The sequence below is a fragment of the Convolutriloba macropyga genome, chromosome 2, assembly GCF_964194025.1.
Source record: "Convolutriloba macropyga chromosome 2, txConMacr16.3, whole genome shotgun sequence".
Taxonomy (NCBI): Eukaryota; Metazoa; Xenacoelomorpha; order Acoela; family Convolutidae; genus Convolutriloba; species Convolutriloba macropyga.
Window position 1 is genome coordinate 14,515,114 of NC_134469.1, and position 26,996 is coordinate 14,542,109.

The 26,996-nt window shown below is 33.6% G+C and overlaps 1 protein-coding gene across 6 annotated transcripts in view; it reads right to left on the reverse strand.

The window, feature by feature from the left end:
- LOC142356889 (uncharacterized) overlaps positions 1–26,601 on the reverse strand; it is a 118,284-nt gene extending 91,683 nt beyond the window's left edge. For 2 of the 6 annotated variants that reach the window (XM_075408669.1, XM_075408655.1), the window contains exon 1: positions 20,080–20,368. In XM_075408669.1, coding sequence (XP_075264784.1) covers positions 20,080–20,235 — 156 coding nt within the window. In that variant the 5' untranslated portion in view covers positions 20,236–20,368. Of the gene's footprint in view, positions 1–7,112; positions 8,249–20,079; positions 20,369–25,792 lie in introns of those variants that run through there. The other 4 variants (XM_075408683.1, XM_075408663.1, XM_075408659.1 and 1 more) reach the window with 4 other exon arrangements.
- Between the last annotated feature and the right edge of the window lie 395 nt (positions 26,602–26,996).

Below are 26,996 nucleotides of genomic sequence, written 5' to 3' on the forward strand. Positions count from 1 at the left end.
CTACCAAATCTTTTTTTTCTTTTTCTCTACGATGAGTAAACAAAAAAAGAAAATTTACTGAAGCAAAAAAGGCAGCCACGCATATATATTCCCCCATTTTGAAAAAAAAGTTGGAACAATTAGCAGGATAAATTCTTTAACTCAACCTTTCCTAAAAATAAACATTTAAACTTGGAAGAAAATGGAAAACATAGCTGGCAGATTGCCAGAAAACAACCGCAATAGATGCGTAGATCGGCAGTCTAAAAAAACAGTAAAAAAGACAGACCAAAAAAATTCGTCTTTTCATTGAAGGCTGATCTGTTATATTTTGATTAAAAATCTGTATAAGTTATTGCAGCCTCTATTAGCTGATCTCAAATAACCCTCATTTAGAGTGACACACACCTTGACATTATCTCTTTAAGTAAATAAAAGTCAATTTCAAAGTGAGGAAGTCATTTTTTGAGAGTGAGGTAAGTCAAGTGTGACCAAAAATTTAATCACGCGAATGAACAAAAAAACTCGATCCACTAAGAGCGAAAAATGACGTCACGCATGCAATTCAGTTGAAATTGCATGAACGAATGAACAAAAAGTGGCTGTGACGTCATATGGTCGTAACAAAAATCATGACGACGAAAAAAAACATAGCAGGACAAGTCCTGACGTACAATTCAAAGTATTTTCATTGACTAAACAATAAACTACCCATAACGGATTATGAGTGAATTGGGAAAACCATTTCTAATAAAATCAGATAAAAAATTAAAACAAAAAATCGGTGTCAAAATGCCGCATGTGAACAAAACACCACTAGCGAGAAATGAAAATTTGGTTCACACAAAAAACTAGGCCTAGAATAAGCTATTAATGGATTGGGAAAACCATTTAGAAAAAACCCGATCCCAAAAAATCGAAAAAACAGTAAAAATCAAAGTGAAATTGCCGCACGTGAACAAAAAACCACTAGCGATAAAGCGAATTTTTGTTCAAACACCATTTTCTCACTCTAATTTAAAATTAGAGCGAAAAAATTTCACGCCGCAAAACCAATCGCTTTTCCCTTCCATTTCCTGTTTCGGCGTGACCAAAATCACTCCTCCAATTTGACTTCAAAAATCATGAAAATGTGTGAACAGATATTAAAAAAAAGACAGCGCCCAAATACAATTCAAATTCTTTGAATTGTAAAAAACCAAGAGAAGGCCAATAATAGCCCCAGCTATCGCTGTGCGGCTATTAAAAAGGAAAACGTAGAAATGGACGAGAACTCATCGTTATTTTATATCGTTCGTTTTCATGACAATTGGTCCTGATGAAAAAAAAGTTCGCCAGTTGCACTTATAACTTCTGAACAAAACAATAAGTAGTGAAAAAGAAATTAATAACTTAAGTATTTCAGTTATAATTGTGTTAAGAATAATTGCCTGTAATATTTTGGCTTCATATAATTATCCAAAATGTCTACCTAAAAACGTTACTGCCTTAATAATGGAAAGTATTGCTGAGAAATTCCTATACTTTTTAGGTTGAAGCCAAAAAAATCAGTTCAAAATAGAAATACCGATTAGCATTTTAATAGCAGATTATTTTCAAAGAAATCCACCAATGCCGGGTTGCAGCCAGGCCTTCGAACTTTGCACTTCTCGTGCAGTATAGGAAGTAAGCAAAAATAAAGTTAATTTTAAGTTTGTTTCATAACAAGATAACTATTTTTCAAACGGTTGCACATTTCAGACTATTTGTTTGCATGATCCTTAATTAACAGCCATATGTCAGAGCCGAATGTACTACAGAAAACCGTATAATAAAAAATGATTAAATTGATCAAAACACCATCAGATATGAGGAATAAGAGAGCACCACAATCAGATGCATAAAGACAAAAATTTTCAATAAAATTAGCTTTTCAAAAATTGATCATTGACTTTACCCAAGCATATTAATTGGTAGAAAAAGCACAGGGGCGCTTTTGGTAAAAAAACGCCAATGGACGTGGAAAACAAACGTAACAATTTATGCATAATTGTACCTATGAAAATCCTTATAATAAAAATCATTCTCAAGAGCCACATCATTAAGCAAGGTTAATTTTTTTAAAACAAAAATAGGGATTAAATACATAGCTTGCAATGTTTTGAAATTACCCAGCCTATCGCAATCTTTGCAAGTTAGACCGTGTAGATATCAAAATCTCCACTATGTGTAGTATATGAATTTCGTACTCATAAAAATTTACGCATTTTGAGCAAAGCGCCAATTTAGAACAGCGATTTCAAAATTTAGACTGTTTAAATTATAGAACGGTTGATAATATAATAAAAAGAAGCCAATTCCTCATAACATACCGTCATTAGTACTGTAAGTTAAAGCTGAGAGGAGCATATAAAACCATGAAAACGGTATCATAGATAATAATATATTAACTTAATTTGAGCTACTCATCACAAGATCAAAGAACCATAATCAGCTATTAACGCAACAGCAAATACAAAAACAGAAACGAGGAAAAAGAATTAATGAATGCCAAAAAAGACAATCTACTCGTTAAACGTTATGACGTTTGTTGTATCATTTTAAGCAGTTCTCGAATTTACGCCTGCTAATAGATAGCGATTAATAAGTAGCCAGAAAAAAACAATTTCTGAACAGTTAGAAGTTTGAGCTGATGTGAATTTGTCTCTGACAGTGGTAGAATGCAAGGTGACCGTGAAATTCACCAAAAACCTGTGAGAATTAGCCGAATAACGGAAAACGGATCCAATGCAGTTTCGCTTGACAATCTATAAACTTTGTGGATTGAATTCAAGATGAGATTAAGGAGTAACTTGATTACAACGACCAGTTTCCAAATTGCACAAAATTGTTCACAGGCGAACCAGCTTTTCTAATCTAGCAACAAAATAACGAGGCTATTACAGCATTTAAATCAAGTTGCCTCATATCCTTCGATAGTATTTCAGAATTTTTTTTCCGATAGCATTTCAGAAATTTCAGAAACAGTTTTCCTTATGCATCTCGAATACCTCCATTCAAAGGAAGCTGTAACAGCAAACAATGTGCTTTAACATCCAAATTCAACCTTTCCTTTTTCTTGGTTGTTATATGGTACCTTCTATTAAACAGTGGTGATATCGAAATAAACCCTGGACCAGTTTTGCCATATGCACTTGTGATGAAAGTTAAAATTATTTGATTCCAGAATAAAAATTCATCAAAACGCCAGAAGTTTAGCAGGACAACATCTGCTGTTGAAAGAACTCATTCAGGACATTGGTTACAACTGCATATATTTGTTTAGTGAAACATGGTTGTCACAAAACCATCCGGAAGAATTTTGGCATGTAGATAAGCTAAACTTTGACTGTTTTCGAAAAGATCGCATCCAAACAATAAAAACAAAAGGTGGTGGTATCATCATGTACATTCCGAAAATATTGAAACCTCGTCTCCGCGATGATCTCAACTGCTTTCCGGATACAAATTTTGAAAGTTTATGGGTTGATTTGAGCATAAAAAAAAAGAAATGCGTTTTGAATTTATCATACTGTCCCGAAAAAAACTTGTAAAGATGTTTTTGGAAAAATTGGTCCTGGGAATTGATCTTGCTATGGCTGAAGGAAAAACTGTCATACTTGCTGGAGACTACAACTTAAACTATTTTGCAACGCGCGACAGAAGTCTGCTACAATCTGTAATTTCTATATATGATCTTAAACCAACGAATAATGATACAGCTACAAGAATCACTTACTCTTCTTCAACACTTATCGATTATATCATAACAGACGATTACGAAACAGGCATAGTAGCGGATACGATTTTGAAAACTGATCATTTTGCAACAATCACAGTTCTTGAATCTGTGATGCTAAAATCAAAAACAACAAAAAAAAATTTTTTGAGAAAAAAAATATTCAGCCATAGAATTCAAAATTTTTTTATTGAAAATTCAGACTGGAGACACTTTTACGGTGCAGTGACAGGAGATATGATAATATTAGAATTTCAAAGAATTATTGAAAGAGCATTAGCACTACATGCTCCAATTAAAACCTGTTATATTAGAACAGATAAACCAAAATTTTTGCTTCAAGAAAAATGGCTGTGAGGAAACAAAAAGACAGTTTTCAACAATTAGCGATGATGAAACTAAAAACGATTTAATTCGTCAAAAAGGAAAACAACTTCTTTCAAGTTTTATGGAGTTAAACAGTGAAAAAGCCACATGGAAATTCATTCAATATCTTCGTAATAAAGAAAAGACTCAAGCAAGAATTCAATCTTTATTAAACAGTTTTGGTGATAAGATAACAAAGGCCATGTAAATTGCAAATCTTCTAAATTACAGATTTTCCACTCTAGGAGAGTTCATTGGCTTGCAACCAACAAACAAAATTCCTCCTAAAACTGCTCCGAGAAAGTGTTTCAAGTTCCGATATATAACAACCAAGGAAACAAATGTGCTCATAGATTCATTGAATACAAGTAAACCAGTCGGTCCTTCAAAAATACCAGCTTGGGCAATAAAAGATGCTAAAGCATCGCTAGCGGAACCGCTATGTTATCTCATTAATCAGTTCATTACAAAAGGAAAATTTCCAGAAGATCTTAAAAAAGCTTGTGTAACTCCACAAGCTTGAAAAGGCTTGTGGAGTTACACAAGCTTTTTTTAAAAAATTTTTGAAAAGGCGTTCAGTTCACAAATCACAAGTTTCCTAGAAAGGGAGAATTCATTGTCTGCTAGTCAATTTGGTTATAGAAAACAAATTTCAACAATTGATGCTATCCTGAACTCGACAGAACAAATAAGATTAGAACTCAACAAGAAAAAAAATGTTACAGGGGTGTTTTTATATCTTTCAAAGGCATTTGATTCTATAAACCACAAAATACTGTTACGGAGTCTTGAAAATATAGGTTTTGACGAACATGCTACCAATTTAATAGAGAATTATTTGAGTGAAAGAACGCAAAGAGTTGTTCTGAATGCAATTGAATCAGATTAATTTGAAAAGAGGAGTTCCACAAGTGCTATTTTAGGACCTCTATTAATTAACATTTACGTCAACGATTTAGCAAAGATTGTAGAAAAGGATTGCACGGTCGTCCAGTACGCAGAAGACACTTTTCTTTTTACATCGGACACTGATGAAATACGTCAAAAACAGAACTTGAACATAACATCTCAAAAATTATTGATTTTTTTGCAAAGTCCCAAATAGTAGTGAACAAACAAAAAACAGAATATATTGTGTTCAGCACCAGGAAGAGGTTAACAAATACTGTTTTGAATGTCGACAACAAAAGAATAGCAGAATCCAATAGTGTGAAGTATCTTGGCGTAATTATTGATAGCAAACTAAAATTTGATGGAGAAGTGAAAAAGATTCTTCAGAGAATGGCTTGTGGAATAAAAGTTTTGAATACACTAAGTAAAAGTTTACCAGAGAAAACGAAAGTCTTATTACTTAATGCAATAGTAATAAGTCATCTACATTATTCAGCTCTAATTCTGATAGGATTGCAAAAGTCATTACTCACAACTTTAGAAAAACAACTGAATGGGGGAATAAAATCCATTTTTAATAGGAGAAAATACGATTGGTCTACAGATCTCAAACTTCGGAACAAAATACTACCAGTTTCTTTTCTCGAAATACCATTGCTCAAAATATTTTTTTCGCTTACTCAGCAACGATCTTCCAGCTTATTAAATTGAACCTCTCTCTAACATGAGAATAAAACAACATGACATGTCAAAAAAGTAACGTTCGATATAAGAAAAACCAATAAGTTTTTAACTGATTCTTTTATTGCACAAGCCAATCCAATTTATAATAGTCTGCCTTCTAATATTAGACTGAAAACAACATCGAAAGCTTCCTTAAAAAAAGAACTGAAAGAATAATTTTGGAAAGAATGTTTGAAGGACCCAAAAGTAACTGATATAAAAGATGACACTGAGAGCATTAGATTTTAATTTTATTTTTTAATCTTCATGATGTACATATAAAATTGTGAGAACATTTTATGCTCGCATTTTAGGCCATTTTTTAATAATGTAAGGTCGAATTTTTAGTTAAGTAATTTAATGATTTTATAATTTTACATAATGTTATATTCTTAACTTTACATTGCCTCTTTTACCATTTGCTTTTTATACTTATGTGTACCAGAGGAAATTAACAATGTTCTTTTTTGTCTCTATTGCGTGAACAACCAAACAAAATGGAATGAATATTCAATGTGCCAATTTTCCTAAAGATATAAAGAATTGAACAAACCTAATTAAACTATATTTATTTCAACAATATTTAAACTGATTAAAAAAGGGCTCAAATTTCAAAACAGACAAAAAGATAGTACAACTTTAATTTTTTCGAAAAAATTGTTAGATTTTTTTCTCCTGAAAAGTAGACAAACGGAAAGCTTTATGTAGGGTTCAAATGACTTTCCTCTTGGATTCCAGGAGGTCAAAAAGGCAGGAAAAAATTGAAAGGAAAGCAAATCATCAAAAATCAGCAAAATAAATACTATTTTGATCATAAAGGCCGCAAATGGACCAAAAGTTAAAGACTCAATTTTTTCTGTATCATTTAGGAATTTTCAAGGCAGAGAACTTCAAATTGATACTCTATAAGTTAGTCTGAGATGCCAACAAAATTATTCGAAAACTTTCCTAACGTGGGGCTTGCATAAATTTGTCGGGCTAGCATAAACGTGGGGATAGCATAAACTTCTCAAGCGGGTGATAAAACTGCCACACGGCGTAACATTCCAAAAACCACAGTTTGACTTTGCAGGGATTAAAAGAATTTTTCAAGAATTTGAGGAAACCTGTCATCAATAACTAATGCAGCTGTCAATAATTCAAGCTCAAAAAGGAAACAGTCAAAAAGGAAACATTTTAAGCAAAACCCTTTAGGAAATTAACCAATCAAATCAAAAATAAACAGTTAAATACTGCAGAAATTATGAAGAAACATTTACACAACTTTTCAGTTTACATTATAAAACAGTTTAATTGAACAGAGTTATGAGGAAATCGGAGCATAAAATCATTAGTAAGTTTTAAATTCTACAAATGTGGACTGTTAAGAGAAGCATTGATCATAAGAGCAAATTACCTGTTTTTGGACGCAGAGATTGTAAGCCTCCCTTCTGCTGTTGGCTAAGAGGCAGTAGTTTGTTTGTTGTGGCGTGCCGAACAGCACCAAGTCCATTGCAGTATCAAACCACACTACCAAAATCACCCCAACACTCAAACCAAAACAACCAATCTGGTCTCCAATTAGTTTGAAACAATAACTCGATAATTAAACCAGTTTGCCCATTGTTATGCCCAAATCCGGCATCAAAGTCAAAATTTAGTCAGGTGGTAGCTTGAATACTGTTGAAACAACTTTTAAATATTTAGAAAGTTTGGTAAAAATTCTTTTGACTACTCATTTTTCAAAGCAATCTGAGAGCCCATTTTTATTTTGACATGTTCGTAACAGTCGCACAGTTAGACGCGGGGCTAAAACGCTGGAGACATTACAAGGTGTTCCTATTGGAAACAGAACAAACAACAATATTTTGTTGAAGTAAACAGTGGGAAGTAATTACTGGGCAGGCTAAACTTGCAACTCAAATGTTGAAATATCTGGAAAAAGTTTGATTTAACACCACAATAACTCACTATATTCGATATTAAATTCCATTATTTTACAATTGCGTAATCCTTACGAGTAATGTTAATAAAACGAAAACAGATTTCATAAAGTTGGGTTAAAGAAATTCCACAGAATGCAAAAGAGCCCAAAAGCTGTGCATGCATAGCAGGTAATGTCATGAAACCTTAAGGATTACCGACTTCTAACAAACAGAAGCCGGCATGTCTAAATGCAAGCTGGCAACATTTTAAATTAAATTCCGATTTATCACAGACAGGTTATAGGTAATAAAGAGCAGCGTAATCACTATTATTAACCAGAAACTGCAGATTATAGCAAGTGATAAAGTAAGACACTATCGCACTAGACAATGGGCAAATATAGGTTAGGGGACCAGCAACACCCAAATTAAACTGGAGTGAATCACTTGACCCACTAATTTCAAAAATTGATCCACATAGTTTGACTATGCTGCTTTAATAATGTCTTCGCTACAATGAAAAAATGCTGCATTAAAGTAGAAATTTAAAGAAATTACAGTCAATGTAACTATGGAAATATGATAATATGAACTGCATCTCTTCAAAAAATTTAGGGAAAAAACAGAGAATCATCTGTTAAATGAACTTTCTGATTTTTTATTATATTTCCGATTTAGACTTTTGATATAAATTAATTTGGCAAATTATAGCGAAGTCCAATCACAAAAACAAAATAAGACGAAAATAACTTTGGCGCTCGCGCTCCAAAAACATCCAACTAAAGAGGCAAAAACTTTGTTGGCTGCCTTAGAATTACAACAAGTCTTTAATAAGATATATTTTAACACCTGGTATCAATTATCAAAGTTAGTTAAATCGAAAGTAATTATCGCACCTGTGAATTATTTCCAATAGTACAATCAATTAAAAATCAATTGTTAAATCTCTCGAGGCGTTAATAATAGGAAAAAAATCTGGTTTCATATATCAAAAGTAGCTAACGAGTTGCTACAGGTAAATTGAAAGAGTTACTTTTATTGTACAAGCCTTCCAAAATAAGCATATATTTATAAAGCAAAGCAGCAATAAACCAATGCACTGAATTGATATCATAATTACTTTTCCTCCCTCGTTGGCGATATAAACCCTGAATCTCATGAAAAGTTTATGGTGTCTAGGTAAAAAATATTTAATATTGACTAAGATAAGAAGGATGATTCAAAAGCACGAAGTAGAAAGCCAAAGAAAAATAGATGATAAACAGAGATCTAAGAGCGCATAAATGGAAAAGCGTCCGGTCTAATCACTTCAAAGCAACCTTTGTTCAGCTTTTTTAACCCTTTTCTTCACACCCTTATACTATCGTTGAATAAACAGAGAACGCATCCCAATACAACACAAAGAAAAAGAGTAAGTTGTGATCAAAGTCCCTAAAAAAGATCACGCGCTAGAGTAACCAAGATGCTCTATTGGGAAAAATGGCGATAGTTCCAAATTCCTGAATTACGAAGCGGATTCCCAGGTAATAAAGGAACTAAGGAATCCCATTTCATCAGGTAATAACGGAAATGTGCATCACTTGGAGTGAAAAACGACTCGGTTATAAATAGTTACGATTCCACTTTAAGTGAAAGAAAGCTATATCAATTCATGAACATGATAGCGTAAGATATTCAACACCCACTTCATCCAATTTTCAAATTGCAAAGGTAAAGATAGAACTAATTCAACATCAACATAAATTAGAATAGTCAAGATAAATTATGATAACAGTGAAATGAAGCAAACGAAACAAGGTTTTAAATAAATACCAGCAAATTTGAAAATCGCAAAATTCTCAGCTACATGATTAAGTTTTTCAACAAAAAAAAATCACTTTCGATAATCTGGACATTAACCTGAGCAATTACGTTAGCACAAAGAACCCATGGAGATAGATATCAATGAATAAATCAGCAGGATGCACTAAATTTAGGACAATTTGGGTTACAAAGTTGGGATGGGGGATAAGAATGGAAGAGTTACAACAGAAAATGACAGATTCCATTCAAGTTAAGATCAATGGGCCTTTCACCTACACAGCATTTATTGGCTGTAATCAGTCATTGCGTAGTAAAGGATAGTGCAGTATACAAGTGTATGTACACATACGTATGCACATATGCGCGCGCACCTTAAGTAGTAAAAGAGTAGGAGGCAGTTGGGGCGAATCACAACAAGGACTGCGAAAATAAAATCAAGAGTAGAAATCAAAAATCCAGCTCTTTATTCCTTTCATTTTTATCGTGTCTCCCGTCTTTTCCAGCCTCTTCTCCCCCAAATCATCTATTATACAGACTCCTGTATTTATCACCCACCCACCCACCACCTACGCACGCCTTCTCTGCGCCCCCACCTCATCTTACAACCCATAATTATGACCCTTGGCATTTTGGACAATGCACAACAACAGTATCTTGTAAATGAAGTCGGTATGCGCTCTCGATAACCTAGGTTATTTGACTTACGGCGGACACTACATAAAACAAAAAGGAATAGAAGATTTACGATTGATGTTTGTAGTTAGTAGATCTAACAACCCTCTTGGGATTGAGTAACCAACCAACCCTGGATTCCCTCATTCAATTGTAGCTCTTCTGTTCCCAATTGAGAAGCGATCTTAATTTAACGTGACCATGCAAACAGCCACATGAGACTGGCGACTGCATTAACCTCTTTTTCGCCACTGCTTCATACAATCAGTTCATAGTTGTGTGGTCTTCTGCCAACAAAGACTACACAGTCTTTTATTCAGTTCATTTCCAACTTACCGGTGGCACTTAGCAGTAACACGACCTTGTCGGCTATTTTTCATCAACGTTAACTCAATTATTCAAATATCTCGATGTGGTCCCATCAAAAAACTAAAAACTTCTAGAAAGTTCTGCATGATCGCACGAAGACTCTAATAACCAAAAACTCATATCCCTTTGGAACTTGCCTTTAATCCTCGGGCATCAATTTCACTTGATTAAGCGAGCAGATTCATTCATAAGAGAGAATTACTATGAGTAACAAAATCATCCATAACCAAAAGGAGTTAAGATTACAGTGAAAGTTTTCGTAGAAAATAAACAACTTAACTGCTCACATGTTAAAAATAAAAATAGCTAAGAAATGAAAGAATCCTGAGAACACTAACCCACGCTACTATTGGATAATTAAGTAGTTCGGGACGAGATTTTCTGCGCCAGATTGTCTTACATCGTATCTCACAACTTATCTTACATCAAGCGTAAACAAAAATGCATACAAAAACGACAGCGGAGTTTCCTAAAATGTTCCTTGATTTACGAAAGAAAGCGAAAACCGCACACTATAGCCAATCAACTTGTTAGAAAAACAGCTGTTCGTAAAAAACAAGGCTCTCAAACACAGCACGTGCTCACAACTCAAAACCCAAAATATGACAAAACAAATTATTTGTGAAAGCAGAAAAGTCCTTTCTCTTTACAAACTCTTTGAAAACTTTTTTCAACGTGATGAGCAAAGAATATTAGTAAATCCGAAAATTTGAGATTGCAAAAACCGTAGGTATAAGATTAAACTTGTCAACAAAAGCATAAACTTGACAAGCAAAAATCTGGACTTTAATCTGTGTTAACACATTCATCTGAACAAAAACCAAAAAAAGTTTTCGGCGGCGCAGAATGTTGAAGTAAAAGACAATTAAAACTGTACTTCAGAATGAAGAGTGAGAAAAAAATAGACAATAAAACACAGAGTTAAAAAGCTAAAAACTGTTTCAGAAGGCATTTCAATGCTTCAGAACTATTGCTTCCCCTTTTTGGAACTCTTTGCTATAAAAATGGAATTTAAGGAAAATAAAAAAAAAACGAGAAAACAAACCGACGGGACTCCTGTCTCAAATAAATTGCTGGTGACGAAGTTAACTGCCGTGGATTGTTATAAAAGACGTTAGCGACAAAAACGTTTGCAACAAAAACAAGAAAAACTCCAGCAGAGTTCCCTAATAATTTTCTCTAAATTACGTTACAAAACAAATACCGCAACCAAAGAACCTAAATTTAGAAAACTGAAGATCCTATAATCTCGTGGTGCGTTTGTCTCCAGGACGAACATCATTGTAAAGCTTCACTCTATGTAAGCACTCAATTTCAAATTCTGTTAAATTGGAAAAATTAATGCCAATATATTTAACATTCTCAGCCCATGTCTTCAAAACAAATCCTTCTGTTTTATAAAAAAAACCTGGTGGGATACAAAAAAAGGACAGTGAAAAGTTAAACGCTAGTTGGAGTTCTGGGCCCTGATGATCAAGCAACCAATTTTCTTCTGGTGAACGTTAACTTTTACCTCGAGCGTAAGCATTAAAATTTCATCCCCCACTAAAATTTGGAAAACTCAAAAAATTGCCAAAAAAACACAACTTTTTGTTTAGTTTGGCACTACTCATTTTAAAAACCTCAAAAAACTGTTCATGTTTGTGCTGAACCACTATCTCTAATCACTGTTACGGACATGTATCCAAGAACTAAAGAAAACGGCGAAAAAAACATGAAACAGCCCAAATTTCGGCTGGCTCATTCAAAATGGATGATATAAATCAGATAAGCTTAAACCGGTAAAACTAAAAAAAATGTCAATAAAAACTTGAAACCATTCGCTGAACGTTCTTTTTGTTTGTCTTCAGAACCAATATTGAAATAATAAAATCTCACAAAACTTGGGCTCAAAAGTTGAAGCTAAACAGAAAACTTAAACTCAAAGAACAAAATGGCGAAAAACAGAAAAACCCAGCTTCATTTCAGCCAGAAAAATCGGTCGACGAAACGTCTTATAGAAAAACTACATAGATTAAAAATGTTTTGGAAACAAACAGTCAAAATTCAAACAGTAAGCTATACGAAAGCTATACGAAGGTAGAAAATTAACCGAAAAATATAAACAAGAAAGCGAAAAGTGCTTTAGTTTCCAAGATATTAAAAAATATTATCCACAACTCAAATTATTGATTACAGAAAATAGTCTCTTTTTCGCTAAATTGTTGTGATAAAATTATTAATAGAGATTGAACATGGAATTTGATTATCTTGAAGAAAGCTTTGAAGTTGGCGTTGACTCTATGGCGGGCGAAGTTAAAAAACTAGATGATGATGATGATGTGGGTTCGACAATGAAAGATCTTATGCGAAAACTGATGCAAATGATAATAGCGCAGGACGGTGAACTGTGGTGGTTTAAACAGAGTCAAGGACACATGAATGATATGATGAACATCAACACAAATGCACTGCACAAACTGGCTGAGCGAAATGTTGAACTTGAAAAGTACTCAAGAAAACTGTGCCTAATTTTCTACAATGTCGAATGCAAAGCCGACGCACTATCAAGCATTATGTTTCTCTTCAAACAGATTTTGCAAATAAATTTCAACCCCACCAGCCTAGCAGCGTGTCACCCATAAAACCAAAGCCCGAAGGCCCCTATAATCGTTAAGTTTATAGATCACCAGGACCATGACTTAATATGGCGAAGAAGGGCATAAGCAATTCATTAGGACGACCCGTACAAGTTGAAGAATGCTAGCTCCGAGATACCGGTAAGTAACAACTGAAGCAAAACAAATGGGACTTCTAACTTTTACTAGGAAACAAGATGTCTATGCCTACAACCAGAATCTGCCCGATGCTGACGATGCTCAAGTTAAATCAACTAATGAACTCCGTGACTTCGTTGCCCCTGGCTTTTCTAAGAAGTCTACACCACCCAAACCGGTATTTGAAAGTGGTAAATTTAACAATACGCCCATGCAAATGACTAATTTGACCCGAAAACCCATGAGCACCGTTACTCAAAGTGTGAAACGAAAAAAAAAATGCAGCTATCTCCAGAAATGGAGAAAGAAGAAACGCCTGCTGACAATCCCAACTTGGTGAACGATATTGTGAAAAAACCTTGTCCCTCCGCTAGTGCTGGCTTTGAAGGAAGTCGCTAAGGAAACAGTTACTGAAAATCTTGATACTGATTTAGAAATTAATGCAACTGATAAAAATACTAAGTTTCGGAGTGCCGAAAAAGGAACTTAACCAAGTAACTATTATGCATATCAATGTACGTTCCATAAAAAAGAACCTGGACAATTTGGAAGCACTTATACTAGGTCTTGAGTCTCCTCCTTCTGTTTTATGTCTAAGCGAAACTTGGTTAAAAGAAAATGATGATCCGAAATGTTACTTAATTCAAGGCTATAATCAATTAATAGTTAAAACCCGTATCTCTAGGGGGCGGTGGTGTAATGATTCAAGTGAAACTGATTACACGTTGAAAAAAAAGTACTAATTTGGATGAAGCACTAATGGCTGATGTATGTAAGAGTGTGAAATGTTTTAAAGAACTAGTTATTTATAATCCGCCCAGGAATAACAAAACCGAATTCATTGAGAAAATTGATATAATAATAGAAAACTTTTCATCAATTAAAGTTCCATTTATAATTTGTGGTGATTTCAACATCAATATTTTCAAAGAAAATCAACCAGTAAAAAATTACAAAAAAAATAGTTTCGAATGGATTTGATTTATTTGAACCCGCCCCAACCAGAGTTACCAGTTCATCCATAAGTTGTATAGATCATATAATCCACCAATATATTTCATCACCCGAATGCCTTGTACTTGAACATCAAAGTTTCTCAGATCATTATCCAGTCCTAATTAAATGGCGAAAATGTTGCGATGTTCGTCCAACATTCATATATTGTGATACGCCTTTCCTAAAAAGTGCAAAAGATATATGTCGATATAAATCCGGATTGAGAAATCATTTTGATGCCTATAAGACAACAATACTGAATGTGCTTAATGCTGACGCAGCTTTAAATCAATTTCAAAAATTCTTCCTTCAGATAACCGATGAATTCGCTCCTTTCAGAACGTTCACAATTGAATCAAACAAGAATCCAAAATGGGTGTCCAATGAGATTAAAAAACTAAGAACGCATAAAAACAAGGCCCATCGTAAATGAAAAAGCACAAGAAACATCACTCATTTAAATAACTTCAAGAGATTACGTGCAAGTATGAAAAATCAGTCAAAGTTGCCAAACCAAGTGAGTAAAAATATACCATTTCTCAACTCAAGTAAAGGTTTAAACATGACAAATGATGAGATTGCTAACCCTTTTAATGACTATTTTGCAGATATTGGTAAGAAGAATGCCTCGAAAATACCAGATGCACCACTGAAACCAATCAAGTGTAATAATAAATCCATGTTCTCATATAAAACCATCGATGAGGAAATCTTAAGCATCGTGAATGAACTTGATAATAAATCATTATCTGGTCTAGATAATTTGAGTAATATTTTGATAAAGGTCAGTTCGGATATTACCGCTTCAATTCTCTGTGATCTAACTAACATGTCATTTAGGGATGGTGTGTTTCCAAAGATTCTCGCTGAAGCTTAAGTTATTCCGTCATAAAGAGGGTGATAAAACTGATGAAAATATTTATCAACCTATATCTTTGTTAAATAACTGGAGCAAAATTTTTGAGCGAGTTATGTACAACAGAGTATACCATTTCTTCGAAAAAAACTTACTATTCTCATGCAAACAATTTGTCTTTCGATTTAGGCATAGTACAATTGATGCACTCGTAGAATTCATTGAAAAAAAAAGAAATTGTAAAGATTTGCAGTTTTAAGTTTCTTCCTTGACCTCAAAAAGGCATTCGATACAATAGATCATCAAATTTTGCTCCGGAAATTAGAAATATATGGTATTCGTGTCAATTGTTTAAAGTGGTTTCAATCATATCTCGCAAACAGATACCAAAAGGTTGAAATGAACGGTCATTTATCGAATTGGAGAAAAGTGAAGTGAAGTCAATTTTTGGACCTCTGTTGTTCATAATATATATATATATTAATGACTTACCTGAGTGCTGCAAACATACTGCTATAATTCTTTTTGCCGAAAAAACAAATAATTCCTCAATAGGTTGTAATAGGAATCAAATTGAATCAGATCTGAAATAGATAAGTTGTTGGCTTCTAGCAAACAGGTTATCTCTTAACTTAGAAAAAACTGTACAAATGCATATAAACACAAGTGCTTCTAATCCATCATGTACTATGAAAGGTTTTACATTTTCTCTTAAACAAGTAAGTAAGTATCTTGGTTTATGATTAGATTCCAAACTATCTTTTGTTGCTCATATTGGTTATGTGCAAAAGAGACTAGGAAAACAGTGTGGGATTATTTCGAAGCTCAGACATTATGTACAGCGGAATTTACTTAAAAGATATTATAAAAGTAACTTAAATCCAATAGTTCGATATGGCGTATTAATTTACGGTTGCTCAAATTCGTCAAATTTGAAAAAAAATTATCTACTTCAGAAAAAAATATTAAAACTTATTTATTTTCGTAGGCGCTCTGATCATTCTGCGGATATATTTGTCAAGCATAAGATTCTATTCGTGTATGAACTGCTCATTTATGAGCTGCTCTGGTTAGTTCTTCGCTCTATTCATGGCCTACACTCAGAAAAATTCTAATATAATATGTTTTGTTTCAATAAGAAAAAATTCACCAGAAATTACACCCTGAATCTTTATGAACCGATTTGTAAAAAAATGGAAAGATTATCAGTAAAGTACCGTGCTACAAAGCTGTTCAACTGCCTCACCAAACAAAACCTATTGGATAATGTCGAAAACCTAAATCCAAAAGAGTTGAGTAATTTTTATCATAAATTGAAAGATTTCTATATTCTCAATAATGACGAATTGGTCACACATATTTTTTCCTTATATGTACCAAAAAATCCATACCCCTTGCCTGCATAATACTAGAGTACCCAAAAATACTAGGCTTTCTGGTGGAAAAAATGACCCCTCTAGCACCAATATTTCAGATATGGTAATTTTTTGAATTTTGCGATTCTGGTGCAAATTGAAAAATTCTGAACTTTAAAAAATTTTCAAAAAAAAAATTTTCTTGTAACCTGAACTTAGGCTCGTCTACAACCATAAGCAGTTAATAGTCGTCCGTGCTTAAGCACTTGCTTAATGTTCCACAGAAAGACCCGCCCCAACCAGAGTTACCAGTTCATCCATAACTTGTATAGATCATATAATCCACCAATATATTACATCACCCGAATGCCTTGTACTGGAACATCAAAGTTTCTCAGATCATTATCCAGTCCTAATTAAATGGCGAAAATGTTGCGATGTTCGTCCAACATTCATATATCGTGATACGCCTTTCCTAAAAAGTGCAAAAGATATATGTCGATATAAATCCGGATTGAGAAATCATTTTGATGCCTATAAGACAACAATACTGAATGTGCTTAATGCTGACGCAGCTTTAAATCAATTTCAAAAATTCTTCCTTCAGATAACCGATGAATTCGCTCCTTTCAGAACGTTCACAATTGAATCAAACAAGAATCCAAAATGGGTGTCCAATGAGATTAAAAAACTAAGAACGCATAAAAACAAGGCCCATCGTAAATGAAAAAGCACAAGAAACATCACTCATTTAAATAACTTCAATATATTACGTGCAAGTATGAAAAATCAGTCAATGTTGTCAAACCAAGTGAGTAAAAATATACCATTTCTCAAATCAAGTATTGGTTTAAACATGACAAATGATCAGATTGCTAACTCTTTTAATGACTATTTTGCAGATATTGGTAAGAAGATTGCCTCGAAAAAACCAAATGCACCACTGAAATCAATCAAGTATAATAATAAATCCATGTTCTCATATAAAACCATCGATGAGGAAATCTTAAGCATCGTGAATGAACTTGATAATAAATCATCATCTGGTCTAGATAATTTGAGTAATATTTTGATAAAGATCAGTTCGGATATTACCGCTTCATTTCTCTGTGATCTAACTAACATGTCATTTAGGGATGGTGTGTTTCCAAAGATTCTCGCTGAAGCTTAAATTATTCCACGTCATAAAGAGGGTGATAAAACTGATGAAAATATTCATCGACCTATATCTTTGTTAAGTATCTGGAGCAAAATTTTTGAGCGAGTTATGTACAACAGAGTATACCATTTCTTTAAAAAAACTTACTATTCTCATGCAAACAATTTGTCTTTCGATTTAGGCATAGTACAATTGATGCACTTGTAGAATTCATTGAAAAAAAAACAGAAATTGTAACGATTTGCCAGTTTTAAGTTTCTTCCTTGACCTCAAAAAGGCATTCGATACAATAGATCATCAAATTTTGCTCCGGAGATTAGAAATATATGGTATTCGTGGCAATTGTTTAAAGTGGTTTCAATCATATCTCGCAAACAGATACCAAAAGGTTGAAATGAACGGTCATTTATCGAATTGGAGAAAAGTGAAGTGAGGAGTTCCACAGGGATCAATTTTTGGACCTCTGTTGTTCATAATATATATATATTAATGACTTACCTGAGTGTTGCAAACATACTGCTATAATTGTTTTTGCCGATGACACAAATAGTTCCTCAATAGGTTGTAATAGGAATCAACTTGAATCAGATCTGAAAGAGATAAGTTGTTGGCTTCTAGCAAACAGGTTATCTCTTAACTTAGAAAAAACTGTACAAATGCATATAAACACAAGTGCTTCCAATCCATCTTGTACTATGAAAGATTTAACATTTTCTCTTAAACAAGTATGTAAGTATCTTGGTTTATGATTAGATTCCAAACTATCTTTTGTTGCTCATATTGGTTATGTGAAAAAGAGACTAGGAAAACAGTGTGGGATTATTTCGAAGCTCAGACATTATGTACAGCGGAATTTACTTAAAAGATATTATAAAAGTAACTTAAATCCAATAGTTCGATATGGCGTATTAATTTACGGTTGCTCAAATTCGTCAAATTTGAAAAAAATTTATCTACTTCAGAAAAAAATATTAAAATTTATTTATTTTCGTAGGCGCTCTGATCATTCTGCGGTCAAGCATAAGATTCTATTCGTGTATGAACTGCTCATTTATGAGCTGCTCTAGTTTGTTCTTCGTTCTATTCATGGCCTACACTCAAAAAAATTCTAAAATAATATGTTTTGTTTTGATAAGAAAAAATTCACCAGAAATTACTCCCTGAATCTCCTTTATGAACCGATTTGTAAAAAAATTGAAAGATTATCAGTAAAGTACCGTGCTACAAAGCTGTTCAACTGCCTCACCAAACAAAACCTATTGGATAATGTCGAAAACCTAAATCCAAAAGAGTTGAGTAATTTTTATCATAAATTGAAAGATTTCTATATTCTCAATAATGACGAATTGGTCACACATATTTTTTCCTTATATGTACCAAAAAATCCATACCCCTTGCCTGCATAATACTAGAGTACCCAAAAATACTAGGCTTTCTGGTGGAAAAAAATGACCCCTCTAGCACCAATATTTCAGATATGGTAATTTTTTGAATTTTGCGATTCTGGTGCAAATTGAAAAATTCTGAACTTTAAAAAATTTTCAAAAAAAAAATTTTCTTGTAACCTGAATTTAGGCTCGTCTACAACCATAAGCAGTTAATAGTCGTCCATGCTTAAGCACTTGGTTAATGTTCCACTGAAAGACCAGAAAGTCATGAAAAAATTTCGAAAAAAATTTTTATTCATTTTTTTGTTTTCTCTTTTACTATTGAGTAACTACTACACAAGTAAGTTCAACCACGAAGGGCAGGATTATGAGGACACATAGTCCCGTCGCCTGTCCCCTCCGAGTCTCTTTACAAATAAATTATATTTAATTGATTTATATTTTGTACTCGTGATAAATAAATTCTTTCTTTCTCTCTTTCTAAATAACTGTCAAATTTGATGCCAATAACCCACTTATAAAATAAAATTGCGACAGCTCAAAATTCATGATATCTTCACGTGAAATTCGTAATATCTTTACCTTAAACTTGCTTGATCGCAATCATCTGTTTTTAAAATCATATGATGGTAAGCCATCAAAATTGAAATCATAAGCCACGGCGTTCACTTCAATTTTGAAGCAAAAATTTAACTAAACGGAAGCTTCATCATTCAATGGATCAAAAACTCAGTCAATTGAATAAATAATTAGCAAAATACAAAACTGGTGGAACTCTTTCTGCTGTATTTTATAACACCCGTCTAACCTAAATTAGCCAAAATTAAAACCATTAACCACAAATTCGATGCGCAAAATAAATTCTCATCTAAAGTTTCAAAAACCAGAATTACCACTCATCCGCGAGTCACAATTGCAAAGCCAGTTAGATCTGACATAACAAGTCGGATATTTTTTTTGAAATAAACTCGTCGTATTTGAATGCCACAATTACAGACAAAATATTGAAGTTCACTTGGTGCACTTACGCGTTAAAAGCAATCAAACAACTTGACCATTTTCAAAAGCCGAAAAAATTGTGACTAAGTTACGTTGTTTTACTTACCACGGTCCCATTCTCTGTTTGTTTTCCCTCTTTCTCCAGAGTTGACTCAGGAATTCTTGGCAATGTACACCAATCATTCGTAACTCTCCTGCTGTTCAGAATTTGCCTTCGGATGGTCGAAGTGTTCCCACCAAAACCGAACTTGTTCACATGCATTGTCGAAATCAAAGTTGAAAAACGGCAAACTCAGTCGTCACAAAGACTGTGAAAACTAGAGGATAAAATATGTCCCCAGCTTAAACTTTCAAAGCGTCTCAAGCATCAAAACACAAAGATAGGTCTTTATCCCTGAATTGGTTTTCAACACCATTCAAACTTGACTCATCTACGGCAGTGAAGCGGAAAAAGAGCACACTTGTTACTTAGGCTTGAACCGCAGTTTAATATTTCCAACTAAACTGAAAATACCGACAGATATTAGAAAAAAACTAATTGAATGCAGACACAAGTTCAAAGAATGTCGGTGCTCCTTGACAACATGTAACAGCCAGTCAGATCAAAAAAGACTGCGCTAATGAGATCAAAAAGTTTGACAGACTATTGTGTTTAAATTTTACAGTAATGCAAAGACGCAACATATCGAGATTGCTGACGTTGCAGTAATTTCAAACTATAAACACGACACTGCAACAATTTCGAAGTAACTCACGAGTTGTTCGAATCATTATCACCGAAAAAAGTTGCTTTATCGAGGAAAAAGCCAACTATGTAAGCCACGAAGAAAATTTAACTATTATAACGACATTTAACAAGTTTCTTTCCACTTTTTCTGTAGTTTTTTTTCTAAATTTAAACTAGATAAAGACATCAAAATCATTTTAGTGAACAACTAAGAAACGGCAAGCATTAGAAATTATTGCTGCAAACCTCAACGTGGTTTAGACAGAACAGAAAACATCGACTTTTAAACTTGACAACGATTACATGACATACGAATGCAATCCTAGTTCAGAAAATAAGGCAAAAACTTTAAAAAGTTCCAAAATTGCTTATCTTTGTGATATCACTGACATTATTCATCCACATATTTGTGGCTGCGAGTGGACGAGTGATGTTATATCATTTGTTGTTTTTCCCAACATTTCGTAAGCTTTGAAGGCTAAGATGGGGTCAGTGTGCTAACAATCTAATACCAATTGTTATCTTATCAATTTCACCCATGAAGTGAAGTTACAACGAAGTATGTTTCGTTGGTTCTTTTGAACTTATAATTCTGGATATTAAAGAATTATATGACTCTTATGAATAGCTTCGGTCACCTCTAGTAAAAATAACCTCACTTCTGTCGTTAAGGCCGCGAAAAAGTGCTTTTACTGTCGGTAAATAGCAGCGATAAAATACATCTTGATTAAATACATCTTGAGTGGCCTTTTCAGTGGCCAAGTTTCCATTCAAAGGCACCGAAAAGCATATAAATAGTACATAATAATATAGGCAATATAATAATACAATAATAGAATAATATATAATAATATAGGCCAATATATAATAATATAGGACATAAAGTATATAATAATATAGGCCATAACAAATTAATTAACTCTTCGGCTCATTTCCTAATGCTGTGAATTCTTTTGGATGCATTGGATTCCAACGTAGACAATTGACAAAAGAACTACAATACTATGAAGGTCACCAAAGCCTCAGTTAGTTTTGACTAGGCGTGTTGGTGGCGAAGACCTCAGCTTCTGACATATACGAAACTTTTCGGTCCACACTTGACTTCGTGTGTCGACTATGCGTTCACATACAAGTACAAAAAATAAGCTTCATTATTCATGCGCCGATAATATACAAAATTTCCGCAGAATGATTTTGATCAATTCCAAATTCTGCCGTTGGAGAGTTGCCTATTTTTTTGCAAAAGTCCACTCTAGTCACAAAGCCAATTACCCCTAGTTGCTGATTCCAATTTTTAGCTTATTTTATTGCCAAAAGCCATGTTTCCACTTTTTGTTGATTTTTCCGAATCGCACCTTATATTTGCTGTCATTAACTTGAATTGGGGTTAGTTTTAACATTTTCACGCTGAGTGCCAATGTGAATTCATGTTTGCTGTTTTCTAGCATTAATAGTTACGAACAAGGCAGCAAAAAATGGTACTAACTGAGTCTTCCTTTTTCAGCAATTTCTGTTTTTTCCCGCATATGGGTTTATATGACCTGACAACCAATTTGTTGGAAAAATCAATTGATAAGTTCCATAGGCAAACATAACTGACCTCATTCATAATCTACTAATGACTTTCCAGCTTGGGTGACCTCGATTTAAATTTGATCTGATTTTATATTGGTAAATTAGATTTATAAACGAGGGCAAAGCTTATTTTACTATCCAACATTTCTTCAAAAATGGGGGGGGTAGGAATATGCGCGGCTGGCTTTTTTGCGTTATTCACCTTTTGTTTACGCACCGTATGTGATTCTAAAAAACAAAAAATTGAGAAATTCGAAGGTAAAATTGAACAAAATTCGCTCGGGGGGGGGGGGGGGGGGGGGGGGGGTTTGAATGGAGATATTTGTAGTTTGGGAAATTTTGTAGTTTTATGAAGGTAATTTTTGTAGATACAATTTGTAAGTTAAATGAAGAGATTTCACCAGCAGTTCTTAAGTTTAAAAACTAAAAATTAACAATTCAAACTATTTAACAGAAAATTTAAAAAAATCATTTCTTTTCTAAAAATTCGGTTTAAAAACTTTTCAACTGTCTTCATGTATTTTGCTGGTTGAAAATAAAAATATCAACCCTTTTTCTTTGTATCAAAAACTTTGTGATAATTTTCGGGCAATTTAGATCTCTCAAAATAGCAAAAATCAATTTAAAAAGTGAACCTAAACGCAGAAAAATTTATTCTTTTCTAATTTCTAGAGTTGTTTTTGCAAACAATTCTTCTTATTTAAACAGCACTTACAAATTCAGTATTCTCAAAGTTCTGGAGACCTAAAAACAGTTTTAGGAAAACAACTAAAAACATTACTGATGGTGGATGAAAAACAATACGGAAGATGGAATTATTTTACCTTTTTCATTGCTATTCTATATAGTGTTCGAGCAGATCTTTCGAACTAACCTCCTCTAGAACAATACAAAGTAAAAGAATTTAGGCGTTAAAATTTTTAGATCGCCAGTTTGAAAAGTTAATTAAAAACAATTTTTTGAAAAATAAAATTAGTTTTCACTTTTCTGAATTTTGAGATAGCGCCTCCAACTGATCTTTTCCAGTCTTTGGCAGTTCTGTAAAAAAATAAACTTTTAATATGAAACTCTTTGTTTGAAAAATAAACTTCCCTTTTGAAAGAAGAGAGAGGAAATAAATTTCTTTGCAATTCAACCCACAAAAAATTATTAAAATTTCCTATTTCTTTGACTCAACTCACTTAAAATAGTGAAAAGGCCAAAACAAAAATTTAACCGATAATCAATGTTTCTCGAAGCAATTAAACGAGAGTTTTTAAGGAAAGCTTCACGTTCCTTAACCATTCCTTTACCTGTTAGACAATTAGAGGCGGAGATCAAAAACTTTCAAGAATCAAAAAAGTAGAAAAACTATTTAACATTTGCGACAAATGCGGTTTTAAATATAAACAAAAAAACTTTGTTTTAATAAACCTAGCAAGTCACAAAAACATCTGCGAGATTTTCAGCAACGATTTGGCCGCTTATGCTCATGAAAAATCAAAAATGACAAAAAACTTCGAAAATTTTCAAAAAGATCATTTCCAACTGTAGTGTTAACCTTACCATTACCATTACATTTGCTTCAAAAAGTAAAACAATTGAACAAAAATCTCAAGACCTATTTGAATTACGACCAGCCTTGAGTAAAAAAAGATGCCCAAAAGAATCTTTAAAAGCTTTTTGTTGGCGGGGTTTGAATTTGTGTGTGCCCGCTTGTGTTGGTGTACCTTAGCGTGTGTGCGTGTTTGAAAAACAACGTATGCTTGCAAGAGAGACAGAGAAAAAAGGAGTAAGTCTGAGAGAGTTAGTTGCTTTAATTGTTATACACAAATAGAGGCAGAGAGCAAAAATTGTCGGAAATCGAAAAATTAGAAAAACTACATAATATTTGCTACAAATTGCGGCTTCAAATATGTGAACACCCAGAAATCAGTGTTTCTAATTTTCTCTGATAACATGTTTAGGTGATTTATAAAACCTTATTGTCCCATTATGCTAATGGAACATCATTATGGACAAACTTTTCGAAATGCTTCAAAAAGATCATTTTAAAACTTGTTGTCAATTTCATCACTTTAAATAAAATTGCCAAAAAAGCCCTTTCTTATTTTTTCATAATCAGCAATCAGCACTTACACGAAGGGTGAGGAAGTTTGAGTAAAGATCAGATGCCAAAAAATTTCAAAATTCTGTGTCTATATTTGTCTTGATTTGTGTATGTGGTTTTGTGGGTGTATTGAAGTGCGTGTGTGTCCACGTACTTGTATGGTATGTTTGTCTAAATGAGAAAACACAAGAGCGCTCGTTTGAGAGAGTTGGTTTCTTTAAGTGTTAGAAAAAAATAGAGGCGGAGAGAAAAACTGTCAGCAAACATGAAAAGTAAAAAAATTTAGAAAAATTACTTAATATTCACTACCAATTGCGGCATTAGGTAAGTCTTGAACTCAAATTGTTTGTCTTTAAATCTCTCTTACAACATTTGTGAAGTTTTCAAAAAATATAACTTTTGCCATTATGCTGATGAAATATCAAAACTGACAAAATTTTTCAACAAAAACTTCATAAGTTAATTTCAAGTTTTGTGTCAAAATTACAATAACGGATACACTGGCCTCAAAAAGTCCGCGCGTAGTTTTACTTAAACTAGACAAAAGACCTAATGAACAGTGACGAACATTGAGTATTGACCTATTGCCAAAAAGAACTACCTTTTATTTTGGTATTGGTATTTTTTGTGTAAAAGGTGTTGTGCGTTGATTTGCATTTTTTCTGCGTCTATGAGTTTCAAATTGTACTACGCTTATCTTTTCAAAATGCTGTGAAGATTGTTTTGTCTGACAAAAAAGACGGCTTATTTTTTTAGTGCAAACAGTACAAGTAGTTTTCTCTAAAGCTTATAAGTTGCTCGCACGTGACGTCTTGTCGAAATTAAGTAGAAGCCACACAAGCTTGATTATAATGAAGCTGTTACTAAGAAAAATTTTTTTCCTTCTTGACAAATATGCATTTAAGTTAAATTCATGTCTGTCGTTTCGTTTAATTTAATTGAAGTAAAATAAGAAAAACTTTGAACTTAACCCCTTTTTCGTCGTATACACGTCTGTCCTTTTCTAAGAATCTATCAAAAAATAAATAAAATTTTTATAACTTTTTTCCTTTGAAGGCAGTCTATCTCGACTTCAATTGGTATACAATTAAGCCGAGGTGGATGAGCCAGGTCGGAACATTATATGCCAGCCCACAATAGCGGGCCTCCTTGTTAGCATTTTCCGACAATTACAGCTGTTATAGAACAACACACCCAAACAATATTTATATGTTCCGAAACATGGGTACCGATTGACATTGATTTATAAATAGCCAATTAATCCTTCACGATGTCTTTAAAACTAGTTTTTCTCAACAGTCAACATAAGTTTTCATGGGCTATTTTTCTAGCAAACATTTAAACTCACACTTGAAACAGCTTACGCTCACACTTGACAAAGACACTGTGAATTAGAAAACCTCTTGAAACCGCTTGAAACTCACTTACCTCTAGAAACCGCTTGCGAAGCATGTCACGATCAGCAGTTCAATGTTCTCAACATCCAAGTGATCATTCGTTCAGCTTCAGTCTGTGAACACCTCTTACGTCATCAGCATCAATTGAGCTTCGCAGTTGGTCACTTAACGGTTGAAAATCAAAATTAAAAATGTTTTGCAATTGAATTGTTTGCTTTTTATGTGCAAAAGATTGATTATAATAGGGCGTATGTCTAAATTTCAGACTGATTTAATTAAGTTCGAATGTTTAAACCAATACAGAACAGAGAGAAAGCAAATATGGACATGTGCCGCTTAATCAATGGGGCAAATATGACTTTTTCTCAAGTGCGGAAGTAAAAGTAAGATCGTCAGACCAATATGGCGGAAAATAAGGGCACGCTGATAAATAAACGGAGATATTACGTCGACAGAAATAAGAGGGATAAGACGCTTGGGAAGCAAGGCTGGGAAAGGAAATAAATGGCTCTTAGGCGCCACCGGTCACTTTCAGATTAAACTTGAGACTTGAACAAGAGGCAGAGACAGGTATGAACACAAAAACAAGCTCTTCAATCTCAAAACAGACTGCAATTAACACGGGAAATCTTGTCACTGAAATCTAATCAGGCAATTTTTAACAGAGGGGCACAAACTAAAAGGAAAGGCTCAATTAGAGGACCAAAAACAACATTGATTTAGCAGTCAAGCGCAACGCAAGTTGGGGCTAATTAGGCGGAAAGAGAAGCATAAAACTTATCCATACAACTGTAAAGAGAACAACGGTTAAGTGCTATCTCTCAATTACGTCAACACAGTGAAATGCTAGCCAAAAATATGGACTCAATAAGCTTTAAAACTTTCAAAACTTTAGTTTTTACAACCCTTTGAGGCAACTTTAAATGAAAGCAAAACTTTATTCACGTGCGAATAGAAAAAGATACTGAAAGATCGATAAGAGCGAAAAGGGGTGAAATTCTTGAACACTCCTTACAACATTCGAGGAAAAGCACTTGGGAATATTAGCCCACTATAACCAAATAGGGCTGATCAATCTGGGATTTTAAAGCGAGCTGAGCTGCAGGAGGAGGAGGAGGCAAAAGAGGGGAAAATTATCTAGGAATAGATACGCTTTCAGTTCCCTCTCATTGTGTGTTTTAAGGCTAAATTAGGATTTAGTGTTGTCGCTACAGTTGACTGTCCCTTGTTGACCA